The sequence below is a fragment of the Pyxicephalus adspersus genome, chromosome 1 (assembly GCF_032062135.1).
Source record: "Pyxicephalus adspersus chromosome 1, UCB_Pads_2.0, whole genome shotgun sequence".
Lineage (NCBI taxonomy): Eukaryota > Metazoa > Chordata > Amphibia > Anura > Pyxicephalidae > Pyxicephalus > Pyxicephalus adspersus.
This window is the reverse complement of record NC_092858.1, coordinates 2,266,841-2,284,123: the sequence shown is the minus strand read 5'-3', so window position 1 is coordinate 2,284,123 and position 17,283 is coordinate 2,266,841. Positions and strand designations below refer to the sequence as shown.

Sequence of the window (17,283 nt, the reverse complement as noted above, 5' to 3'; positions counted from 1 at the left end):
GCTATATAAATGTATAATAATAGTGTGTGACTGTGGGGGGACATTAGAGTGTCAGCTCCTCTGTACAGAGACTGATGGGACGGGCTCAGTGTTCTCTGTACAGCACTGTGGTATATGTCAGAGCTTTAGAGGGCAGCATGGTTGGGAAGGTCTTCTATACAGGTGAGATGAGTAATACCTGGTGGGTGGGATTGGGTGGTGCCGTGTGGTTCTGATCCGCTTCATCCAGCGCAGATCTGAGGCGGAGGAAGGACAGACCGAACTGTTTGTGCTTGTTGAAGGGCTGAGTGCAGGTGATTCGCAGTCGGTCCCATTTCTCTCCAGCTGATTCCTCCAAGAAGTCGCCTATAAGGGAGAAGTAAAATATCATAGAAGTGTTAATGTCATAATTAATATTACACAGTATATATATAGCACTGACATATTACGCAGCGCTGTACAAAGTACCATGATGTATAGGACAGGCGGAGTCTCCTTTTTACCTTCTTTGAACATCCGGACCCCACTGCTGTTCCTGTCCAGCTTGGAATCGGCTGGGGACATCAGGGTGGCTGTGGGTAGCAGAGGGATGAATGATTGACCCACCGGCCAAATGGAGCGCCCGACGTCAATCTGCAAGAAGGCCGAGCCGCTGTTCCCTGCAATGGAGGAAGTGAAATACGTCATGAGCATGGGGAGCGCACGATGGGGGGATAAGTGTTGGGTGCACCCACCTGGCTTCAGCTCCTGTGGGGTGTAATTGTCCACATGGGGGCAGAAACACCCCACAAATGACCTGCCAGGGGTAACTTACCCACATCTATATAACCAATACGACTGGCTCGCTCCAACTGCAGCTCAACCTTCAGCTGCCGGCTGCGGTCCCGGGGGCAGCTCAGCCACGGCTGGATGTTGTCACTCAGGAGATTTTCCACGGGGTGCTTGGGATCCTAAAACAACAAAACGTCAGAGGAAGAGGCAACCTGATATTTACATATTACCCCCATCATAAAGGAAGCCTGGGATGGTTTATGGGCAATATATATCCCCCCACCCCCCCCCACTTCACCACCTCTTAGATTGTAAGCTCTTCAGGTCAGGGTCCTCTCCTCCTCCTGGGTCACTGTCTGAACCTTATTTATTGTACAGCGCTGCGTAATATGTTGGAGCTATATTAATCCCGTTTATTAATATTAATATGTAAAAGACCAAATCTACCCTAGCACTGGAAGGGTTAAATGTTTGCTTCCCTTTGTTTCCCCCATTACAGCTCCAATGTCATCCCGGCACTGCCGCGTTGTGAGGACAGCAGAAGATTTTAGCTTGCTTCTTTCTAATTAAAACATCACAAAAAGATGTCTGAACAGGACAGGAAATGAGGGGGCGGAGTCACTTCTAGAAGGGAGGGGTTAATGTTACTCATACAACTTGAGCTATTGAGCCCTGTGCACAGAAGAGATTTATGTCCCTGCTGACATTTGAGGAGTGGATGCCCGGTCACTGAGGCTGCCGGGGTAATACACACACTGCAGAGCGGGGTTCCCAACCTTTTTACCCTGATGGAAATATTGCACCCAATAATCAGACAGTTGATAAGATCATTGGCACCGTGCCACTAGCTCTGCCAAGTAATTAGGGAGCCAGAATTAGGCGGGTACAAAGGGAGCCCTGGGTGAAAATGTCTGCTCTAGAGTCAGATCATGGAGGTGGGGTGACAGAAGACCCTGGAGGATGGATACAGATTTTGGGGGTGTAATGGAGACTGGTTACTGGGGCTGCAGCTGAGGTAATAGAGTCTGATCATGGAGGTTGGGAACCCCGCTCTGCAGTGTGTGTATTACCCCAGCAGCCCCCCAGTGACCAGGCATCCACTCCTCAGATGTCAGCAGGGACATATCTCTTCTGTGCACAGGGCTCAAAAGCTCAAGCTGAAATTTACATACAGCTGTATGAGTAACATTAACCCCTCCCCTTCAGAAGTAACTCCTCCCCCTCACTGCCTGCCCTGTTCAGACAGCGATTTAGGAAGTTTTTAGTATTGTGATGTGCACACTGTACAGCCCAATCAGAGGGGCAGATACAGCTAATGATGGCACAATGGTGACCGGTCACTGGGGAGGCTGCTGGGGTAAATACATTGCCGACCATGGAGGTCGGGGTGGCAGATGACATCTAAGGAGCAGATACAGCTATTAGGGGTAAAAGCAACCAAAGCTGACCCATTGCAGCCCAGCCACTAGGGGGTGATGTGCACACTGTATAGTCCAATCAAAGGGGCAGATACAGCTAATGATGGCACAATGGTGACCGGTCACTGGGGTAAAACACATTCTAGAGCAGCCTTTCACAAACTTTTTAACCTCAAAATAAACTTTGGGTGTCGGGGATTCCCGGCTATAATCAATTAATGGGAAGATGCCGTTTGCGTTGGGTATCAGTAGAAGGAATGCCACCTTTCATGACACGGGCTCTGCCAAACAGTGTTGGAACTTTGCCGGCCCCATCTTATGGGAGGACAATCGGCTCTAAGGGACCCCTGGAGGAACCCCGGGGGTGGCAGAAGCATCCCGGCCACTAGGGGGCGATGTGCGATTACCTGAGAGCTGAAGGACACAACATGCTGGATTGTGATTGGGGCCATTGAGGCTCTGCAGTGAGGAATCTGTAAACCGAGAATAAGATTGTGTTATATTGTACAGCCTGATACAATGCAGCATCACCTCAAAGAGACCCTGTCACCAACACAATAATAATCTGCTGGGGAGGTGACAGGGCCTCTTCAGCTCATATCATTATATATTATTAGGTATTTATTGCCAGCATGCTGATAGGAGCAGAAGGAAGAGTGACAGAGAGAGGAGCTAATCCATATTTTCCCTTCATCGTCCAATCACAGGCTGGGGGAGGGACAAGAACCAAACATTCAATCAAGAACCTGGAGTTGGTGGAGAGATCTTGGATTTAGATCACCTCCCCCGCCAACCATGACATATGTTTCTATACACATGTGTGGTGCCGCCAGCTGTGTTGTATGATCAGTCACATACATGTCACCTCACATCATTTATGTGCCGACCCCAATCCATACCTGAAATTCGCGCGTTCTCCTAGGACACACCTCCTTATGTCTTTATACGTCACACCCTCTACTGGACGCTAGAGGTAGCGAAACATAAGCTGACTATAAGATGGCGGCCATCTTTCTGTAGATCATCTCCTCAGTTATATACAGATTCCCAATAATGTTTTGTATTTTGACTTCACAAACATAATGCAACTGGACTGAGTAAAATAAGATCATTATGTAGCGTGAGAACTTGGGTAATGTCCCCCGACGCCGGTGACAGGAACCAACATGGCTGCCTTTAGCCTTGCGACTACTTTCTGGTCACATGTGTGGATCAGCTGGTTACAGTCAAGCTCTCTGATTGGAAGACATTAGACATCCACGGTCGCTGTGTGATTGGTTGGACTCTACCGGAACTCGCTGTCGTGGCGCAAGATGGCCGCCGCTGTGCTGGAGGTGGAAGTCGGGGCTGCCGGGGAGACGGCCGAGGAGGTGAGAGAAATGGGGGGCGGGGTATGGGGTACCGAGAGGGAGACAGCGCCCCACACCGGCGACCTGGTCATTACACTGATAGTTCTTCTCTCCCATTACAACTAAGCACCCCTCCCCCAACATCCATTGACAGCTAAGCGGCTGTCACCGTACCAGAGCCGAATTAGCCCTGCACCAGTACCCCTCCCCCCACCTGACCCCTCGTCTTACCCCCACACCAATACCCCTCATCTTACCCCCATTATTGCCCTTATTACCCCACCACAATGACAGTTGACCACCCACCATTGCCCCTCCTCCATCACCTGACAGATGGCCACCCCTCCCCCTTTATTTCTGCCCCCCTCTATCACCCTGAGCAATGGTAATGTTATAATGTGTGGGGATCTATAGTACCCCTCCCCCTCCGATCTTTGTACTATAGGGGGAAGGGTTCTGTAGTCCTTCTGGGACAATGCTGATAATAACGTTCTCTATCTGTGTCTCAGGACTACAGAACAGCTCCCCACTCTCTTTACTGGGATGGAGGAGGGGTTCTCTAGTCGTCAGGCATTTCCATGTTCTTGTATTGGCCCCTCATGACCCCAAATCCCCTCCTAATCTCATTCCATTTGCTGGAAATACAAGACTTACCTGTGTAAGGAGGGCGTGGCCCCAGGTGATACCTTGCTACCGCTGACAGCCAATCAGAGCGCAAGGAATGTCCAAACCCAAAGCAGTAATATAGGAAAGATGCGGCAGCTGCATTCCTTCTCTTCATTTATCATTGCCTGGGGATCCTGCCAGTAACCCACTTCCTGTCCTAGGATGACAATGTCTATTCTTTATAACATATCTGTGGATTGGTGGCGCCAAGTGTGTTACTGGCAGGATCACCAAAGGACTAAAGGAAAACTAAGGCAGCTGCAATGTGTGACTCCGCCCACCTCACCCAATGTCATTACCTGCAATACAAGAATAGCGCCCACTGGTGGTTTCTCATTGTACATGTCGATGCAGAGCGTCTCCCCCTCCTCCTGTACATATGAGGGGTAGAGGGGAGTTTGTGTGGCTTTCATTTCAGTATCACAACACAAAAGGACAATAAAGTTATTGATAGAACAGTGAGCTGTGTGTATTGGGGTGCAGATCTCTCTGGTGACATGGATATTGGGGGGTGAGCTGTATGTATTGGGGTGCAGATCTCTCTGGTGACATGGATATTGGGGGGTGAGCTTTATGTACTGGGGTGCAGATCTCCCTGGTGACATTGATACTGGGCATGTGTTAGTGTTTTCTACAATTCTCCGGTCTCTGTTGGTGACTTCTAAACATGTTTGTCCTCTTTATAGTTCCACATTAGACCTTTGTCAGTTTGCGTTGGATCAGTGACTTGCTGTGTTTCTGTGGTGCATTTATCTAATCTGTCTCTTGTGTATTTTCTTACAGGGTGGAACATGCCCGCATGCATGCCAAGCACCGAGGCCACGAAGCTATGCACGCAGAAATGGTGCTAATTCTCATGGCCACCCTGGTGGTGGCCCAGCTTCTGCTCGTGCACTGGAAACAGAGGCATTCGCGTTCCTACAATGTAAGCAACAGGGAACCCAAAACAATGACAATAGGTGGAGCTGCTCTATAGGCTGAATTCTCAGTCATTCCACAGTGCTGTGTGGCTGTTTGGCAGCTGACAGATGGGTAGAAGAACTGGTCTGCCTCTTCTTGGGCCTTGACCTTCCAATGGCATCGCCTAATTGTCACTTATGGGGTGTTATCCTCAATGAGGTTGCTGGCTTTATAATACACAGACAACTTCTTAGGGGTTTAGCAAATCTTAGTGCTGTGTAAGACTTGCCACAGCCATCACTTTATTTATGGGGACCCTGTGTGGTCTGCTCTATCTGGACCCTACCTGCCACCATTACTCTGACTCTGTGTCACTAGTCCTGTATTACCATGTCAGGGTGGTCAGGGGATTTATCCACGGCATGTAGAGGGAGTCACACACTCTCTTTTCTCAGAAGCACCGGATATTTCCACTTGTGATGGATGAATGGAGCAACAGCATAGTGAAAGCAAAGGTTTTTTGCATTGCCAGAGAAGCAGCTATTAAAGCGAATTTGTTAATTTGCCCATCATAGGGTGGCAGTGTTTGTATTGTGACCCAACTCTTTAGTAACCACCCAAATACAGCTGGGTGGTTACTGAAAAGTGCCGTGTGGTGCGCCCAGCTGAATGGGGCCAGGGAGATCACTGGTTGGGAGCAGATACTTTATCAAGGATAACAGCTTTTCAGTTTCACAGTTTCTATATTTCATTCTCTGCTTCCTTTGCAGATGGTGACTCTCTTCCAGATGTGGATTGTTCCTGTCTATTTCACAGTGAAGCTGCACTGGTTGCGGTTCCTGGGAATCTGGATCTTCTTCTCCCTTATCACCGCCTTTATAACCTACAGGGCCACCCGCAAGCCGCTGGATCAGACCACCCCTAGGTGAGGAGCAGCAGAGGAGGCCTCTATAGGGTGTAATATTGTTGTTAAAGGGAACCTGCATAATACAAAAACAAATACAGTCATGGAGCTTTTAAGGCATAAAATTTAATACATTTTATTAGCACTTAAATATAAAACCATTTAAAAACAATTTAAAAAGCACAATGCCCAAATGTTAATCTCAGTTGATGTTCGACATGTTTCGTATTTTCCACTTCATCAGGAACTTTAGACTGAGATTGATCTACAAATTTTATACAAACAATACATATTTTAACATTAATGTATACATAGAGCTTTTTAAGAATTATCAAACATTGCTGAAATGCATTACATACAACAAATATCACGATTCCTAACTATCCCCTTACAAATGACATGCCCAATATCCCAGGGTGATGGTAAAAGACAGCAGTTCAATAATAAAAAAAACAGTACATGTAAAGAATATGATTGGTACATTCTTCTAAATATGTACAGTTATAGATTGAGCTGCTGTCCTGATGAAGTTGAACCTATGAAACGTGTCAAACATCAACTGAGATTACCGTTTGGGAAATGTGCTTTGTAAATTATTTTTAAATGTTTTTATATTTAAGTGCTAATAAAATTAATTGGAATTTCTATAAACAAATGACAGTTTAATTGGTCTTCTATGCCTTAAAAGTCCCATGATTGTAATTTGTTCTTTGTATTACGCTGCTTTATTGGGGATGTGGCATTATGTATAACAATTACCCCACCAGAGTACTTAAAAAGCTTTAGGTTAAAAATCTTGGCTGTTAGTACATGACCTAAAAACTGATAATGAATGCTTGCCTCTCACTCCTTGGGATGCCAAGTGCTGCTCCCTTCAACAAATGAACCAACACTTTTACCAGCGCTCACGGCTTCTCCACGCTGACCTTTAGTAGTGACATTGAGGTCGGTGGGAGAAACCGCTGAGCACAGAAAGGGACCACATTTGGGGGAGTTTCAGTAGAAGCCCTCAACTTCTGAAAATACAAAGCATCTCCCTGTCAAGACTGCTGCCTGTTGCTTCAGATTTGATTATGGGAAATTGATTGTTTTGCAGTGGGAACCCTGAGTTTAGATGTATGTTAATGCAAAATGAGGAGGAAGATGTAAAACAATGTAATTTTACCAATCCTCAGATATTGTGGTTTTTTTCTTCATATACACAGTACACAATATTGTTTGAGGGTAAATGAAAGCTGGAAAATATTGCCAAAGCAGTGATACTTCTAAAAGGGAACTAGGTTCAACCCGGAATTTTTTTTTTATGCTGGGTGGGAAGAAATTGTTGGTGGGTGCAGCCCCTGTATTGTGACCCCACTCTTCAGTAACCACCCAAAAACAGCCGGGTACTTACTGAAAAGTGCTGGGTGAAGCACCCGGCTGAAAATGGCTGGGGAGAACACTGTAGGTAAGAATCCGAATTCTGCTTAACCTAGTAAACGAACCCTTATAACAGGTAAACCTGCAAAGCGATAATTAAAGATTAAATGCTTAGATTTTATTGTAAAACATTCTCGGGTCAGATCAACAGGCTGATAAATATTAGTAAGTACACTTTGCCACTGTGTGCATTTATTCTGCCTCACTCTCCTATGTGTCCTCTGCTGCTCCTGCACACTACAGCCCCATTGACTTTTTTAGGCTCCTTACTGGTTAGGAAACTGCCCCTAGCTCTTCTCCTGTCCACCTTGGGGTGTTTCAAATATCCAACAGCAAAGGTCAGGGCTGGTGTGAAAACTGGAGAATGCAAACATGGAAATATAGTTAGATTTATTTCTCTGGTCTCCATTAAACCCTAATTTCTAATTGATGTGTCTAGTTGATGTGATTCTAGAAACAAGTTTCATTATTGACATGCTGTGTTTTTGTCTCTTCAGGCTCGTATATAAATGGTTCCTCCTCTTGTATAAAATAAGTTACGCTACTGGAATTGTGGGATACATTGCTGTGATGTTCACGTTGTTCGGTCTAAACTTCCTGTTCAGGTATGTCTGGGTGCTGATCCTTTAGGCGATACACACATGAACAGAAGTTCTTTATTCACATATTCCCAATAACGCTGTGAAATCCGTTGCTGTGCTGTGTCTGGATTTAAGCACAACCCAATCACCTTCACTTTGCAATAGGAAAACAATAAAATAACTTTCTCCTCTACAAAAAAATAATTTATCAAGCAAACAAATTAGCGGCACTACACCTTTAACTTCCTCTGACATTATTCACCTTCAGGTGATTATCAGTAAAATATTTCTATACCTGATAGTTCTGGGCATGCTCTAAATTATAAAATGTCCTTCTCCCCATTCCATCTAATGCAGGAAATAATGAATAAAAAATAAATATCATTACTTTACCTTAATCCGGGTTTCTGGCATTTCTTCTGAGCAGTACTGAATATGCCATGAATCTGTACTTCTTGCAAGCCTCAGACTGGTCTTGTCACCCTCTCCCTATTACTATGTACAATGCAGGATCAGTGGGACCTTCCAGCCCATCTGTTTGCATGATGCCATGGTTGTGCCCACCTGCATGCCAGTGCTAATAGCAGATGTGTTAATGAGTCTCGGTATATCTGGGGACGCTTCTTTTTCACATTGACAAGGGCTGGGGCATTTGACCTATAAAATTTGGGAAGAATTCAGTCACATGATGTTGTGCTGCATAGAAATACAGAATCCACAAACAAAAAGTGGCATTGCTTTAGAATGTTTCATTGGTCTTTTATCCCCAACTGCATTTTAGGTGACCCTTCCTGGCATGGGTCTTTCAGTTGTTGAGGATCACTGCCTATTTTTCGGGTGATCTCCCCTGGGGGTCTTCATATTGGTCTTCATTTAAAAGGTGCCAGTGGAAGATTGGGGTTATTAACATGAAGTGATAGAATGTGCTTCATGCACAAGTGATATCCTGTGTGACCTCCCTAGTATGTAGGGTCCTCCAATTGGATCTAGCGTCATCTGTGATTAGTGATCCATCATCCAGAATCTGCTCCCTGCATATCCTTTGGTCTTGAGGCTGTCCTTGCTTTAGGTGGCGATAGCGAGGTCCTTAGATTTTGTCTTGGGTTTTGCTGTCTCCCCAGGGAGGGGTGATCCTGAGTGAGTTACTGGGCTTCAGTGGCTGATTTTTCGTCTAATTAATTCCCTTAGAGGATGCAGTGTTCTGAAGAATTTTGGGTCTTCATGGATTGGTTGAGGTTAATCAGTGTTCTCCCCAGCCCCTTTCAGCTGGGTGCACCACCTGGAACTTTTCGGTGCATCCTTGGCTGTTTTTAGATGGTTACTGAAGAGTTGGGTCACAATACCCACCCTGCCACTCCCCTATAATTTCTTACCACCCGGCTTAAAAAAAATTCCAGGTTAAACACTGTTAATGATCAGTTAATATACAGGTTAATGCCTTTCATCAGTTTCCAGGAATGGTATTTGCATTGCTGGGTAGAAGAGTGGGAAGTGATTGTGGGTGGGTAATTTATGGGCTTATTTTCAAGTCACTTTGTTATTGCATGTTTATTATCTTCATCTCTTCTTTCCTTACAGAATAAAGCCAGAGGATGCAATGGACTTTGGTATCGCCCTCCTTTTTTATGGCCTCTACTATGGGGTTCTCGGAAGGGACTTTGCTGAGATGTGTGCCGATTACATGGCATCCACAATAGGCGTAAGTATAAAAAACATGTCTTCTACTCTTCTCTGCGGCAGCCCTGTGTCTCCTACCTTCCATTGCTGCACCATCCACTAGTTTGTTAGGCATTTGAAGCTTCTAGAAGTGTCAGCAGCCAGTGTGCTGCGATTCCATTTCCTGACCCTCTGTCACTGCCTAGTCCTTTTCTGAGTTAGGAGTGGAAGGAAGGAATCACAGCGCACAACGACAAATCACATTGATCTAACATGCCCGATATTATGAAATGCCATAGAAAATGTCAGAGATTGCTGGAACAGAGGTAAGGGAGAAGTCATGGGCTGGTGACTATAATACCTCTTCTATTGCAGGGGCTATTTTGGGGAAACAGACAGGTTATCTTTAATATTATGGATACATCCATATTTTCTGTTTGTTTTGGCACTTTATTTACCTCTTAGTAAAATTGCACAATAACCCCAATTTGTTCCCCAATCACCCTGTTGCTCACTAGATGGCAGCACATAGTCACCGTATCTCTTCTTGCAGTGATTGATGGTGTAAATTCCACCATCCAGCTGTCACAGGGAACAGAATGTACAGTGCATGCAATTGCAAACATAACTTTGTTTATTGAGCTTCACCTGACACGGAGGATAAATATTCTGTTACAAAACAATTCCACTAGTAGGAAACTGAAACTGCAACACTAATGTTGGCTGTTGCAAGAGTTGTAGGCTGTAATAATCCGTTAAGGTTGTGTGCTGGGAAACTGTTATGGCAGTAAATCTGGGCAGCGGCCGCTCCTACTTTGTCATTGTCTATTTCTGTCATTTACTACCTTTGTACAGTACTGCATAAGATTTTGAAATAATTGAACTTTGAATAATAATAATTGAATATTTTGAATAATTGAAACATCCAACTTTTCTTTCTTAGTTCTACAGCGCATCAGGAATGCCCACCAAGCACCTCTCGGACAATATGTGCGCCGTTTGTGGACAGCAGATCTTTGTGGATGTCAATGAAGAAGGAATCATTGAGAACACCTACAGGCTGTCCTGCAACCATGTGTATCCTTTACTGCCCAGCAGGCTCAGTTTTTATCGTCCTTTAGATATTATGTGTGTGCTAGATGTAAAATCTGTCCTGCAATAGTGTAGTGTAATGCCTAAAAAATCATGTTTATACAGAAAATATCCAACTTATTACAGAATTAATACCTTCCTTCAGGGGCTAGAAGCTTTGATACCTAGATCTGCATGTTCTTGTTGTTTTTGTTCTAGTTCCAGCTCTAGTTGTTTTTGTTGTTCTAGCTCTGGTTCGGGTTCTTGTTGTTCTAGTCCTTGTTGTTGCACAGGATTTAGGGTGAAGCTGAGCTGACAATCCGTCAGCCTTCATGCATTAATAAGCCTTGGCCTCACTATCCTACCTGCCACCAACAACCTACATTCCCAAGCCTTTAGAGCAATTTTTCTCAACCAGGAATACATAGTTACATAGTAAGTCAGGTTGAAAGAAGACATAAGTCCATCAAGTGCACCCACTAGGGATATAAAACCCTATAGAGATAGTTGGTCCAGAGGAAGGCAAAAAAAAAACCCCGGCTACAATTTGCTCCTTAGGGAAAAAATTCCTTCCAGATTCCATAAGGCAATTGGATGTTCCCTGGATCAGCAGTCTCTGTTATCTATCTAGGGTTCCCCCAAGGTTCCTAGAACAAAAGGCAATTTGTGACTTTCAGGTCCATCAATGATAACTTATGACTTTTTGGATATTTGTAAGGGTTCCATTCTACCCAATGGCCAGCAATATAAAATTAATTCTTCCCACTGATCACCACAATAATATACTGTGAGCTGTGGACATCGTAATTATAGAAGGAGTTCCCTGAAGACCTGAACATTTTTTATTTAACATTAGGAATCGCCTCCAATAATAATAATCCCTATGTCTATAAAAGGTCCTTATCGATCTTCATAGGATCTTCCTATTCATTTATATAGATTACAATGGAGGCTTGAGTTGATCCTTAGTCCTCTACTACCCATCTGCAATGTAAATGTTGGGAACCCTGGCTAAAGGATTTGTACCTTGGCAACTGAGTCGTGAGATTTCTACTTTTCCAGGTCCCCCCCCCCCCCCCAGCATACAGATGAGCTCATCTTTCCATGTTACTTTACTGTCGCTTCCTATTAGTTTTGTTGTGTTTTATATCATCCTGAGGTTTAGGTTGTAGCAGCATCTCTTCTCCTGATATTTCCTTTAACCTCTCCTCTCCAGTTTCCATGAGTTTTGTATCCGAGGCTGGTGCATCGTGGGGAAGAAGCAGACATGTCCGTACTGCAAGGAGAAAGTGGATCTGAAGAGGATGTTCAGCAATCCGTATCCTGATTTTTGAAATGTTGTATTGACCTCCTGTCTGATCAGATTGACATTTATTAACAATCACTGTAGTGCAACCGACCTCTGTAATTTTGAAATAAGTTCCTTCAGTTCAGGACAATTCCTGGGCTATGTTTGAGGCTGGTCGGTATAGAGAAACCAAGACAGTTATAAGTCATAGACATGACTTCACTGTTCAACCCAGAATTTTTTAAGCCAGGTGGCAGGAAGCAGTAGGCAGGTAGTAGCCCCTGTATTGTGATTTAACTCTTAGTCACATAAAAACAGCCGGGTGGTTACTGAAAAGTGCTGGGTGGTGCGCCCAGCTAAAAGGAGTCAGTGAGATCGCTGCACTCTGATTGAAGTATCCATCTCACATAATGTGTGGCTACCATTGAGCACAACAAGCCTTGAAAATTCAGAAGGCAAGCCTCAAAAGGGATTAGTCCATCCTGCAGCCAATCGCATTATTCAAATTTACACAAGACTAGATTTAAATGACCCAGTAAAATAATCATTGGTACTGGGTCTCACTAGAAGCATATAGGTCAGTGCTTTTCAACCAGGGTTCCTCCCGGTTGTTCAGGGTTTCTTGAGCAATGAGCAGTTTGTCCCTCTCAGGTATGTATAAGTCACACCAATGATCATTTTGGCTATCTGTAAGGGTGACATTCTTCCCACTGACCACCACACTAATATACTGTGAGCAGAGTATATAGTAATTATAGAAGGGGTTCTCTAAAGGCCTGAAAATGATTTCAAGGGTTCCCTTATTATTATTATTATTATTATTATTACTATTTTACAATACTTATATAGTTCTGATATATTACACAGCGCTGTTCAAAGTCCATAGTCATGTCACTGTCTCTCAAAGAGTTTACAATCTAATGTCCCTACCATAGTCCTATGTCTTTAATACAGTCTAAGGTCAATTTTGGGAGGAAGCCTATTAACCTAACTGCATGTTTTTGGAATGTGGAAACTCAGACAGAACCTGCAAACCCCATGCAGATAGTGTCCTGGTCTTGATTCCCACCGAGGTCCCAGTGCTGGAAAGGCCAGAATGCTAACCACTGAGCCACTGTGCTGCCCATGTTAAAAAGGTTGGGAAACACTGACAAAGGGCTAGAGGAGGGCTTCATAGGTAACAATCTGGAGGCTCTATTGAGTTTCTGCTTTTTCTGTAAAGAATGAGATTAAATTACTGTGTGTGTAGGTAAAGAGCTTTGTACTACTGTTACATAAACGCAGCCTCCATCCTGGTGGGGTGACTGTAGTACTTTCCTGTCTCTTAGCACAATCCGAAAAGCTACCACTGGATTATTCTAACCTAAGTTTTACCCAAGCCATTGCATTTTACTCAATTTAAAGAGCTGATATGCATCTAAAAATTCCTGTTAGGGGGGAATAAAGTCAAAACAAATGTTTTTTTAGGCCTAATGCGTCTATATTAGAAGCACCCTGGCCACGCTGCAGATTTAGAAAAGTGCACGTGAATAAAGCAGAACAATGTAATTTACAAATGTACATTGGGCTCTGCTGGCTGTCTAAAGCCACGTAGATGGGCTGGGTTGAGTCATGTCTGCTGTGAATGTTATATGACAATGATTCCAATGAGGGATTTTTCTCTGTTGCATCTAAGTGCAGAAAACTCCATGGTACACCACAGGCTCCACACTCCAGCCTGCATTTTATAAATGGGGGTTGCAGTGTAGATAACCATGAAGGTTGGCTTAAGATATCTGTTCTCCTTTGTAAATCAGCTCCTGTTGTTATTACCTGATGAGCAAGGAGCTTTTAAAACTTTTATTTAGATGTTCATAGGTGATAATTTTACATTGGAACATTGCAAGTACAGAAAATTCACAGTGGTTAACACTCTGGCTTTTGCAAAGCTGGGTCCCAGGTTCGGCCAGGACTATCTGCATGGAGTTTGCAGGTTCTCCCCGTGTTTGTGTGGGTTTCCTCCAAAAACATGCAGTTAGGTTATTTTTCTTCCCCCAAATTGACCTTGGACTGTGATAATGACATATGACTATGGTAGGGACATTAGATTGTGAGCCCCTTAGAGGGACAGCTAGTGACAGGACTATGGACTTTGTACAGCGTTGCGTAATATGTTGACGCTATATAAAAACTGTGTAGTAATAATAAAAATTGTCCTGATTTGCCATATCAGTGCAATAAAATCCCAACCACCTGTGCAGGGTTATAGATTCCTGACCCTCTTAACACTTCTTGGGAGGTGTAGTTCTGGTGATATGATTAAATTTAATGGAAATAGCCAGCTGCTGCCCCTGCAACAATTTTACAAACCCAGTGATATCAACGGTAGTAATAAAAGCCATTTCTCACTGCAAGGTTAAAGAAAGATGAAAGGGAGGCCTGGGGGTAATTTGTTTATATTAAAGGTTGATCCTTAACTTTTTGCATCCAGATGGGAGAGACCTCATGTCATGTATGGACAGTTACTAGACTGGTTACGTTACCTGGTGGCATGGCAGCCTGTGATCATTGGACTGGTACAGGTCATTAACTACTGTCTGGGCCTAGAATGATCCTTCCACTTACCAATCCCCAGAAGAACCGGGCCCACCTACCGTCTCGGAGGAGGGGAAGGCCATAAAACTAAGAGGCCTTCAGTGGATTTTATAGCCATTGGCTTCTGGAGCTGCTTGGACTTCTCAACAGTGTTAGCAGCCTGCACTGGAGAATCACTTGTTGTATTATTTATTTATTACAACATAACATCTATTACATTTTTTTATGATTAATATTATTTGGCACCTTTGCTTTTTATTTCTCGGGCCTCTCGGCATGGAAAGTTTTTGTTGTTTTAGCTTCTCTACAAGGAAAGGCTGAAGAATAGAGCTGCGTAGAGATCATCGCTCGTTGACCAGGAGGACGTCCATTCACCGACCTCTCATGGAATACCGAGCACCCGTCCTCGCCAAGGCACCCACTTTGTTCTGTCTGAGGAGCTGACGTTCATATTTGTTTTCCTTTAAGGAATTTGTCTTCTACACAACGCATATCGCCATTTGCTGTTCTGTGAATCCATCGGTTTGTACAGTCTGTTTTCATTTTTAAGGAAGAGTTCAGTTGAGTGATTCTGCTGCATAGCAATTGGCTCAACTTTTTAACTTTATTCCCACCCCCACCCCACCCTTTTTTTTTCTGGACACTCCGGAGGGTCTGACTGGTTCCTTTTTTATATCACTGTGTATACAGTGTACTCAAAATATACATTGTTTGCACCTCAGAATCCCCCCTTTGTAAAAACGGACTCTGGAAATGGTACATTGGAAAAACCACTTAATAAACAAACATTCCCATGTGTGGGAATCTCATATGTGTTTAATTCTAATTAAACCTGCAATGGTCTTAGCGTGGGGAGTCTGTAATATTGGTATGTGTGGTAAGTAATGGTTGCTGGCGAGATGCTCCCCTGCCATTTCTTATACTCAGGTTACCCTCTCCTCTTTCCTGGCACTGAAATCCACAGTACCACAACCTGGGGAAGTCCAGTATTCTCCCCAGCAATTTTTATAAGCTGGGTGGCAGCCCCTGTATCATGACCCAACTTTTCGGTAACCTCTGGGTGGTTCACCCAGCTAAAACGGGCTGGCGATAACACTGTCGTCACGTGGGTGTTCATGCTTGTAGTCACAGGTAGCAGCTTGTACGCTCCCCTTTATCTGTGTTGCCAGTTATGGTGGATGAAGATGCAGAAAGGGATTGATGGCAAGGTGAGGGGGGCAAGATGCTTAAGCACAGACAGGCCTGCAAATTTTGCATTTGACCAATCTGATCAGTTGAAACTCCCTGGACATTGCACTCATGTCTGACCTTGCAATCGATTGTCTAAGATGCCCAAAGAATGTTGATCACAAATGTATTGATAATTTGCATGCACAGCACAATGTGTGGACAGTTCGTTTTCACCACCTTGTTCTATTGTCCTACATACAGTCCAGGAACATCACTTGTGATTTGGGATCAGGGCTAATAATACAAAATCGGAAACAACTACCTGGCATCTGTAAAAAAAAAATCTGCCGATTTCAGCTTCACAGCCCTGCCTGGGATAAGATTTTATTCCCGAGGCACTTCAGATCTTTTTTTCAGCTTAGAATTTTGTCATAAAAGGTAGGTAAGGTTTCTTTTTTTTAAATGAATGCATAGTCCCCAATTTTTTTCCTAGGATAAAGCTCAGTGTTTAGGTGAAAGTTCAGAGAATCCATGTGTCAATAAATCATCCTTAGTTTTTGTGTCTTTGGAATAAAAGTAATCTGAAATGTTGCGAAATATCTTCCTGATTTACTGACAAGCGAACTCCTTCCCCCAGTAGTGGTAAATTCTTCTTTCCTTCACACTCAGCTGTTTTATACTGAGATCAGAACATCTTCCAAATATTTATATCAACATTGGAGTTACAGCTGTGTTCAAAATAATAGCAGTGTGTGGATAAAAGTAAATAATGCTGAAAATCCTTCTAATAAACTTTTATTTCCATACAAATACATTGGGAAATATGCACATTGTATTTCAAATCATAACATAAACATTGATTACATTTGTGTTATTCCTTTACAGGAAGTGAAGAAAAAGGAATATAGGGCTGATCCCTATAATAGCAGTGCCTGTATTCCTCTTTACAAACATTTGTTGTATAAACAGAGAAATGTTTCCAGATTTTGTTTTCCTTTAAATTACTGAACTAATATTTAGTTGCATGGCCTCGGTGTGTGAGAACTGCTGTACATCTGTGTTGTATGGAGTTCTATCACTTTTGCACAGGTATTGCAGCCCACGATGATTGGAGGACATTCCACAATTCTTCTGTATTTCTTGGCTTTGCATTTTTGATATCACCCCACAAGTTTTCTATTGGATCTTGTTGGTCTGCAACTAAGACGTTGCTTGTTTACTGATGTGTTTGGGGTTGTTGTCACCCATTTTAGGGGCATTTCCTCTTCGACATAAGGCAACATGACCTCCAAGTATTTTGATGAATTCAAGCTGATCCATGATCTCTGGTGTGGGATAAATAGACCTAACACCATAGTATGGGAAACATCCCCATATCATGAGAGTTGCACTACCCAGCTGCTTCACAGTGTATGGTGGCTTGAATTTTGTGTTTGGGGGTCGTACGACAAACTCTACTCTTCCCCCTAGAACCAAAAAAAAAAACTTTCTTCCATCAGTCCTCAAAATGTTGTGTCATTTCTCCTTAGGCCGGTCA

The 17,283-nt window shown here is 43.6% G+C and overlaps 2 protein-coding genes across 2 annotated transcripts in view; one reads left to right on the top strand and one right to left on the bottom strand.

Annotated features, from left to right (window-relative positions):
• XNDC1N (XRCC1 N-terminal domain containing 1, N-terminal like) overlaps positions 1–3,325 on the bottom strand; it is an 8,259-nt gene extending 4,934 nt beyond the window's left edge. The window contains exons 1-5 of the mRNA XM_072400372.1: positions 3,068–3,325; positions 2,576–2,641; positions 794–929; positions 483–638; positions 179–345 (exon numbers count right to left, since the gene is read on the bottom strand). Coding sequence (XP_072256473.1) covers positions 179–345; positions 483–638; positions 794–929; positions 2,576–2,620 — 504 coding nt within the window. The 5' untranslated portion in view covers positions 2,621–2,641; positions 3,068–3,325. The remainder of the gene's footprint in view (positions 1–178; positions 346–482; positions 639–793; positions 930–2,575; positions 2,642–3,067) is intronic.
• A 1,641-nt stretch (positions 3,326–4,966) lies between these two features.
• RNF121 (ring finger protein 121) lies at positions 4,967–16,337 on the top strand (the record flags this gene model as incomplete). Its single annotated transcript, XM_072400463.1, is given in 7 exon segments — positions 4,967–5,108; positions 5,854–6,008; positions 7,904–8,011; positions 9,566–9,686; positions 10,587–10,720; positions 11,931–12,032; positions 14,473–16,337. Coding segments are annotated over 7 exon segments (883 nt in total), but the record flags the coding sequence as incomplete, so codon positions are not given.
• Between the last annotated feature and the right edge of the window lie 946 nt (positions 16,338–17,283).